Genomic DNA, 9,587 nt, shown 5'->3' with positions numbered 1-9,587 from the left:
GTACAGTGTCGAAAATATGTGATAATGTTTTAGTGTTACTCAGCTAAATGCATATTTTGTTTCTAAATTAAATAATTCTGAAAAGTTAAACAGTTCCATCTAGTGTGACAGGTGAAGATTTTTCTTATTTCAATTATTTATGCCATATTGTAATAGTAGCTTCTAACTGTATTGATGTAAAGGTGTCGCTCTGAGAATGGTCTCTGAAGACCGAAACATGTAAGGGTATAAATATTTGAAATAAGAAAAATCTTCACCAGTCACATTAGATGGAGCTGTTACAAAGAATAACAACTAATGGTCTGTAACTACCATCAACATATATAAATAATACCAAATGAGCCTGCAAAAAAATAAATAAATAAATAAATAAATAAACCAACTCCCCTATAAGAGTGTACAAAGACCTGAAACATATGCCCTCACACAGATGTTTCTACACTGATTTCCCCACATTATATGAACTTCATAACACAATAACACAGCTACAGAAACATTAAGTATAATACATATTCATATAGACATAAAATACAGGATGATTAAAAAATCTGAACAATTACATGGAGTCTTCTGTTAGAGGACTTGAATCCTCAATAAACATCTGAAATGGCAACTGAGATGAAAGAAATGTTTGGCAGCTTTCATCCATGCTCTGATATTTGTAGATATGAAGTGCCGACTGCATGCATTGTTTGCATATTAGAAACGTTCACAAATCCCCATGTGTTCATATATTTTCTAGTCATCCTGTATATGCTTAGTTACATCCCCAAAGGAAAACACTCATTCTGAAGAACATACATTTCACACATGCAAGAGATAATACTAATAGCATTCTGCCACAACCTGTTATCAAAAAAGCTTACAGTATATCTGATCTACGACACATAAGCTATTTAATGTTACAACAAAGGGCAGTAATCTTACCACACCAAACATTCTCTGTTACTGTTGGGTGTTAGTACTCTAACCTGGGTTAATACTGTAGTAAAACTCCTTCCATTCATCGAGCCAAACCTCTGCTAGGCGTGCGTTGTTATGGTTTACTATTTTAGAAGTGCCCCCAGGAAAGGTATAAGGGGTGGATTTGCGGAACACATGACCCACATGTGAGCAAGTGGCAATTTCTAAGTTGCCACCACACATCCAAACCTATAACAAGGAAGCCGTGCCTCACATCACACAGTGTGTACCAGCCACAACTCTGTTGATACATTGAATGCTAGACAGTGGTAGAACCCAAAGGCATGAAACATGAAAGGGAATTATAACTCAACTGCTTCAAGGATAATACAGCACTGACAAATATTAAACAGATGGGAACTGGTAAGGCATGTTTCAGGGATTGACTGATTTTAGTTTTATTCGGTGCTCTTTACATAGCGTGCAAGAAAACACAGATAGGGATAGTCATGTCTTGCTGTCTGTGTGCCCAGCCATATCCCCTTCTGTATCCACATTTCAACTTGAGAATTGCTGATGGATGTTAATAAAATCTGATATGAACATTCTGCTACTAGAGGACACCACAAAATCATACTTTCTGATTTCATATAATCAGTGCTAGAAATGTGGAAAACACATATCTTTTTTTTTTGTGATGTGGAAGCAATATCAGAACCATCAGAATGTCATACCCACGACAGCTACAAGAAACCATATCAAACACAGGTCTACTAAAAATCATAGTAATGGTAATAAATATGGTAATGACTGAAACCAAACTGCAATAAATTTTATAGATGTATGAAATATGCATATGCTCAAATGCCAAATTCAGAATGCCAAGGCACAAAGAACACATATAGAAACCATATGCTGCCATCTGCTCACGCTGGTTCCTCGCTCCCAGATTTTTCTACCCTTAAGATGAAGGCAATATGTTCCTCCGAAACATTGGTTCACACAAGATCTACATGGTGTCACATCCCAGACAACGGCATTCTTCATCGTTATATCTGGTAAACTGCATAGATAGCAGCTCCACTTATACATTAAGTAAATTTATCAACTCCTAGTCATTTTTATTAACAAGAAATCAATTTCCCTTCCAGATCCTACATTACTGTTTTTGACAATCACATTTCATTCATGTCTGCTAACTGTGAAAATAAATCTTTCTCACCAGTGTGAGATACAAGTAACTGAAACAAAATATTATAACTCAAGATAACCCCAGTCATTACCATCAAAGCCTACATATTGGTACCTGTGTACCTGAAAAGAGAAAAATGAGTAATTGATTTTACTTTGAAGAAACATATAAAACAGGTATTACAATTACAGTCCTCTGAGCTATGATGCCATATAGTTCAGCAGGCAGCTACCAAACCAAGGAACCTAAGAAGTGAAAAGGGATCTCAAATAAAACATTAGATCATAATATCTGGCCCTGGGATACAATATCAGAATGCAAGTCACATTACCACACAAACCTATCAAAAGGTGAAACACATTTTCAGCATTCATGTGCTACAAGTGCGCTTATAAAGTAATTTCCATTTTAGTGTCAGGTATGGTAAGTCTTATGAGAAATAACAAAGAGTGAAACAGATTTGGGCTGGTAATGTTTAACCTTGCAAACATAGTCATAATTATATGTAACACAAACTTTAACATTAAAAAAACCTCAGCATTTTCCCTATAGTGTATATTAATGTGTTCTGTATGATTCTCACAATAAGCAACAATTATTTACCTAACGGCATTAACCAACCAGTTGTTGTAATTGAGACGTAGTGTGATTTGTGTGACTTAAGAACCACTCCTCCTCCTCCTCATCATCATCATCATCATCTGCAAGGGTCTAGTATGTCAGACCCTTCTGTCCTTAAACATGAAGCATCTGCATTTATAAATATTATTTAGAAAAACTTCTTGCTTCGAAGAATTAAAACAGAAGTCAACACCAAGACCGTTGACTTCAAGATTCAATCCAAGGCATGTACTGTACTTCGATGGGAGAGATGTGGTTGGTGAGAGAAGAAAATGCAAATATTGGAGGAGGATGGAATGTGTTCATAACACATCTCCTAACCCAGTGAAAAGCAACACGTTGAGTGCATTGCAACTGTAATCAGTGCTGGACATTTGGTGACAAGGCCAAGTGCATATAACTGCAAGCCTCCATGAAATAACAAACTGCAGTACTGATTCAAGTAAGTGCACAGCAAATGTGTAATTGTGGGACAAAAACCAGCTTGGTTAACCAGATTAGTGGCAAACATAAATGTCTGAGCTCACTAGCCTGACTTTCATTACCAAAAACTATTATCATAAAGGACAATATCTGAAAAATTACGCAAGTCTGACTTCAAAATGGAAAATTTTCCCCAAATCTTTGTACTTTGTGAATTAAGATTCACACTTAAAATGGAGTATACTTTCTAATTTTTAGAATTATATGTATTTTGTTTCTCAGTCTTGCATCCCACAGAAAAACAAGATTTATAACTTTTAAAGTAATTCATGAGCATCTCAGAGCCTGCTGCAAACTGCCATCAAGGCCACTCCTCCAACTCAGGTCACTGAGACGTTGTTGGAATCGACATGCCTATAGGCCATCAAACCACAAACACCCACCCACATGACAGCAGATGCTGGAGATGCTCCCTGATTTTACACATACCTTAGCCCTCCATAGAATGTACATATTCATGCACTGAGGTTCCTTTTTTGGGAAGAGCAAAACTGAAACTCAAAACCCTGGTCTCCTGCACAAGATGTGAGTGGGATTCCTGAGGACAAGAGTTCAAGTTTGGTGCTGATACCATTCAACTTCTCTTCAGCGAACATTCAGCATTTTTATTTGGTTCTTTCTCATCTGACATTGGACCTTGTTGTAAGGTAAAAGGTAAAGTTGTCCCTGTGCTTAACTAATTAAGTACTATGCCAAGAAGACAGGTGGGGGAGTGGATGTATAGATCCATATTTCCTTGACCTCGGCACTAGCTGAAGGTGAGTGGTCAGCTTCATGCCCCTCGACCCTGTTGTTTGTAATTTATTTATGACTGTGTGAACAGTTTTTCTATGTTGAACTGTTAACATCCTGAAATTTATAATGCAATTACCTTCTTCATTCTTACATAATCACATTTTACAGAGATATTTTTTGCCTGTGATTCTGTATGGATGTGAAACCTGGTCTCTTGACATTCAGGGAAGAACACAGACCAAGGGTGTTTGAAAACAGGGTACTGAGGAGAATATTTGGATCGAAGAGAGATGAAATTATGGAAGACTGGAGAGAACTACATAATGAGGAACTTCATAACTTGTACTTTTCACCAAGTATAATTAGAGTGATCAAGTCAAGGAGGATCAAATGGGCAGGGCATGTAGCATGAATGGGGGCGAAAGGGAGTGCATATAGGGTATTGGCGGGAAAGCCAGAAGGAAAGAGACCACTGGGAAGACCAAGGCGTAGGTGGGTGGACAATATTAAAATGGATCTTAGAGAAACAGGGTGGGATGGTATGGACTGGATCCATATGGCTCAGGATATGGACCAGTGGAGAGCTTATGTGAATACGGTACTGAAGCTTCGGATTCCATAAAATGCTGGGAAGTTGAGTGGCTACACAACTGGTGGATTCTTAAGAAGGGCTCAGCTCTGTGAGTGAGTGAGTTCCAATGTGTGTAACTTACACATGGTATTTAATACAGGAGATGAGGCAACTGTGGATTACTGCTCGGCTAACACATAACACATAAGCTCAAATCATAGGAGCAATTCAGTGATTTGTTGGGGTGAAACTGAAGAGGAATTGTAATGTGTATACATTTGGGTTTTTGGTTCTGCTAAAAGCCTAAATGTCCATGCACTGATCTGACAGAGGCAGTGACTGCCTCTTCCACTTAAACAGTTCAATAATATGCAAGAAGCTTTCTGACTATAGCATTTTAACTGGCTAACTGATTTTCTGTTTACCAGTTTGCGGAATCCACTCTCTTCTAGTGAGAACTTCCCCAGCATTTTATGGAACATGCAGGTTCATTACCGTGTTCACAAGAGCCGTTCACTGAGACAGATCAATCCAGTTCATACCATCCCATCCTATCTAAGATCCATTTTAATACTATCCACCTGCCTGTCTTGGTCTTCCAAGTGTACTCTTTCCTTCTGGCTTTCCCACAAATATCCTATATGCATTCCTCTTCTCCCCATTGGCACTACATACCCTGCCCATCTCATCCTCCTTGACTTGATCATTCTAATTATACTTGGAGAAGAGCACAAGTTATGAAGCTCCTCATTGTGCAGTTTTCTCCAACCTCCCATCACTTCATCCCGCCTCAGATCTTCTAGTAAGAGTGAGGGAATATTTTAAAGTTCAAATTATAAAACAAAATTAATTTTTCTCCAGTCATCAAACTATCCATTATATGACCACTGCAAACTTCTCTCCCAATTCCAGTAAAAACTGGTATTAAAACATCACATTTTAGTGTCAAAACCATAAGACACATTTAAAAAATTATATGAAAAATTGTTTCACATTTCAAAACTCGTATGTATCTAAATAGACAGAAATTCCATTAGTTTAACAGTGCCAAGAAAAGAAGATCAACATTTCAGTACTAAGAAGAAAGTCATCTTCTGGGATCTGGCGACATGTATTCTTTGTTTTAGCCGACGTTTCGGAGGAACGTATCGCCTCCATCTTCAGGACAGGTGAACTGGCTTGTGAATACAGTAGCTGTAATGATTAGGAAGTGAAAAGCGCTGCTATATATATGAAGTAGGCAGGGGGTTGGATAGGGGAGGAGACCAATGGGAGCAGTGAAGTAAGGCCATATATGGTCTTGTGGGTGAAGGTTGGGGGGGGNGAACTGCCAGTGAATCCCGGCAACTTGGAGGTCAATGGCACGGAAGTTGCGGTTAGACAAGAAGAACCGGTTGGCTGAGGACGGGCTACTAACGTCAATGACATGATTGACAGGGGACAGGCTACTGACGTCAATGACATGACGAAAAACTGGGGTGGCTTGGTGGAGTTCTCTTGAGGGAAGAGATGAGAGGCTAAAACAAAGAATACACGGCACCAGATCCCAGAAGACGACTTTCTTCATAGTCATCGCCGTGAAAACCTCAAAACTTACATTTCAGTACTAAGTTTGCAAATGTATAAGTAACTGATTGAGCTTACACTAATTAAAAAGGCTGATGTAGTTCAAGCCTATTTAAATGACAGCAAACAACTAAGTTTGATCACTGGATCATTTGAAGTTCATATTCATAATTTGATCAGATGTTTATATAGCACACAAATTAATGCATGATTACTGTATGACAATGGAGGAGTGAAATATTCTGAAGATTCATCTGATAGCTGTCAAGACAATATAACAATTATACACAAGTCACAGTATTATGTACAGTAACTTCAACTACAATAACTCATAGTTCAGGCAGTCAGATGCTAGCTTCTCTCTGCAGAGACTCGTGGGATTTGAGGCAGAACAAGTATTAATGGGACACAATATTTTTCAAGTACTTCAGTTTTCTCTTGTTAATCATCACTCCACCAATGCTCCATATTCTTCCACCAGATCCCCTGATGTAGGTGATAATCCCTACCAACTAGACTATCACAAACTTGGCTTTTATCTGTGACCCTAACCCTTCGCTAGGCCCAAAATAAACAAGTTCAATTCTAGTTCTAACTCTTACATGAATATCAATCAGTAGTGAAAGTAATTCAAGCTTCCCATTTTCAGTTCTGATAGCTTCCACATTTCTCTCAGAGTTGTTCTTGCCAGAAAATATTCTTTCTGATTTTTGATAATAAATATTATTCTTGAAAAGTTGTATCCTGACTTGCAATAGATTACACACAGTTATATCACAGAACACAGAACTTTTCATAAACATTGCTGTGAGAACCTCAAATCCCACATTATCATTCTTTTCATAATTTTCAATTACAACTGACTCCAACAGATTCTATAGCAATTTTCTTGGACTGTGTTTGCCAACAAGACTTTTGGATTCTTTGTTATGCACCACTTCAGACAATACAGTAATAAAGAAAGTACAAAAGAGCAGCTTTGAAGATTTATGCCATATATGTTGAGACATGGGTGTAGGACACTAGGAGCATTACATGTATATATTTCTGAAATTACAAATTTCTAATGCTATATGATTAGTTGCTAAAATAATGAGCTCACTTTAACATAACCAAACAAGTTGTTAGTGGGTATTAGTAAACATACAAACAACAGAAGCACTTTTGTGTTAGTATCAACGATGGGACACAAAGCCATACATATTAGTTTTTGCTCCCAGTATGTTTCTTCTATCTACCTGGATTCATTAAATAATAGAACTCTCGCCATTCGTCCATCCAAACTTCTGCCACACGGGCGGCATTTTGCAACACTACTTTCGATACACCTCCGGGGAAGGTGTAAGGGGACTTGTCACGAAATACATGACCAACATGTGAACATGGAATTATTTCCAAAATGCCTCCACACTGCCACACCTGGAAACAACCTGTACTTAAAACACACAAATGCCTACACATCTAGTACATCTGCTAAACCAATCATATTTTTCAGCCTATAAAATTTAACTAATCCTTTATCTAAAGATTATGAGAACTAGAAATACAGGTCGAACTCAATACGGTTTTTCAGTTCTAATGTGTAAGTATCACAAGATACAAATGGAAATGTTATTTTAAAAAAACATCCAACTTTCACATGAAAATACAGTACTTACTATTTGGGACATACAAAATATGTAATGCTGCCAAAGTTGATATAAATGTTCTTATAAATATACAAAAAAATTTATGAAACTAATCATCATTACATAAAACAAGAAAGGAACCTTATGGACTCCTTCATTAGATAAATTTCTTAATAACAAATGTTCTGCATATGCTATAACTTCCACACAGCATGTTGCACAATGAGCTTAGGAATTCCAAAGTTTAAGTGGTAAGAGTCATTAGAGCTAGGATGAAGGATTGATTGACATATTACTTTGGGGGATCAATTAATTCCAGAGACATATAGCTTCAAGTATGTAGGAATAATCATACACAGCGATTTAAGCTGGGCAGATCATGTAAACTATACACTATGAAAAGCATGGAAGGCCCTTCATTTAATGTGTATACTCAAACAGGGAAATAATAACATGAAACGTCTAGCTTACATGTCATTAGTGAGACTGATACTTGATTATTCCATCATTTCAAAAGAATATAAGAAGAGAGTTTTCCACACTTTATATTCTGCAGTAATCTGAGGGGATGATGAGGCATGGGATCTCTAAAATTGTGATTAAGAATACACCCATTTTGGGTTGCACAGGGACATGCTTCAATGACCTAACCTTTCAGAATCTGTGATGATAAAGATGATTATTACTCTCATTTCATAAACAATGAAATCCTAAATCCATTGTGCAACATTTTGTACAAAGAAATTCCACATGACAAAGAAAGAAAATGTGGAATCCCATAGTGTTTTTATATCGTGATTTTATTGTCAATGTGTTAAAACACCTGCCGTATCATAAAACTATATATATGAGACAAGAAGACAAGAAAATTACTTTCACCAATTTTGCAACCATGATGTCAAAAAATCAGACTACTCTGACTAAAATTAACTCACCCTGAATGACATCTCTAGATTCTCTCCTCCCCATATATCCATTCCCTCATCATATGCACCAAGTTCATAGAAATATTCTCGATCTATTGAAAAGAGTCCACCAGCCATTGTTGGAGTTCGGAGAGGAGCAGTTCGGTCACCGCCTCTTCTGTCCATCTCTCTCTGAGGCACCCGATACCTGAAACAGAAGCATACTAGTATTCCTACACAGAAAGAGCAATAAAACATATCCTACTCTTTACTCCTACATACAGTCAAACTTGGTTACAGCAAAACCCTGGCTATAGGATCTTATACCGAGTGGTGTTAGCGGCCTCCGTAGTCTAGAGGTAACGTTCCCACCTCATGACTCGTAGTACGCGGGTTCAAATACCCGGCAGAGGTCGTCGAATTTTTAAGGGTGGAAAAATTCAGGGAATAAGTCCTCCGGGAGGAACTTTAAGCCGTGGGTCCCGTGTCGTAGCTTTACGGCACGTAAAACAACCTCATATCTCCAAAGGAGGTCACTGAGCCAAATTATGGATGTTTCCCGCCCAGCAGCAGTCTCTAATACCTTTGGTAGATTGGGGAAGCATTATAGATACCTCTCAGCTAGTAGAGCCGGTCTCGCTGGCTGGGCGGGACTGATGGTAAGCACCCGTACCGGTAGGATATAGAGACTGGTAGAATATCATAGAGGGAAGCACAATGGACGAAGACAGGTCTAAGTGCATGGGGAAACCCACCCTCTCCAATAACTAACTAACTATACCGAGTGGTGTTTATTAAATCTCTATTAAACACACGTTTTTTTGCCTCTCTCAAAAAGACAATCATGAAATTAGAAATTTGTTTATAATGACATGTGGCACCCTGTTCTCACCCCACTTCTTTGCATGGACATTGAAAAACTTATTGTGACTTTCTCCTACCCTCTGTGGAGAAGACCTTTTCTAACAATACTGAATGACCCT

General features: G+C 38.0%; 1 protein-coding gene across 4 annotated transcripts in view; it reads right to left on the bottom strand.

The window, feature by feature from the left end:
• The window catches only part of LOC111862124 (polypeptide N-acetylgalactosaminyltransferase 5), a 42,016-nt gene that overhangs the window by 18,909 nt on the left and 13,520 nt on the right, over positions 1 to 9,587 (bottom strand). For 3 of the 4 annotated variants that reach the window (XM_023847264.2, XM_023847263.2, XM_023847265.2), the window contains exons 6-7: positions 8,635 to 8,812; positions 7,310 to 7,490 (exon numbers count right to left, since the gene is read on the bottom strand). In XM_023847264.2, the coding sequence (XP_023703032.1) occupies positions 7,310 to 7,490; positions 8,635 to 8,812 (359 nt within the window). Of the gene's footprint in view, positions 1 to 971; positions 1,153 to 7,309; positions 7,491 to 8,634; positions 8,813 to 9,587 lie in introns of all 4 variants that reach the window. The other variant, XM_023847267.2, reaches the window with a different exon arrangement.

Source organism: Cryptotermes secundus, unplaced genomic scaffold (assembly GCF_002891405.2).
Source record: "Cryptotermes secundus unplaced genomic scaffold, Csec_1.0 scaffold718, whole genome shotgun sequence".
Classification (NCBI taxonomy): domain Eukaryota; kingdom Metazoa; phylum Arthropoda; class Insecta; order Blattodea; family Kalotermitidae; genus Cryptotermes; species Cryptotermes secundus.
Note: the sequence above shows the minus strand (reverse complement) of the source record. Positions and strands in the feature narration are given on the sequence as shown.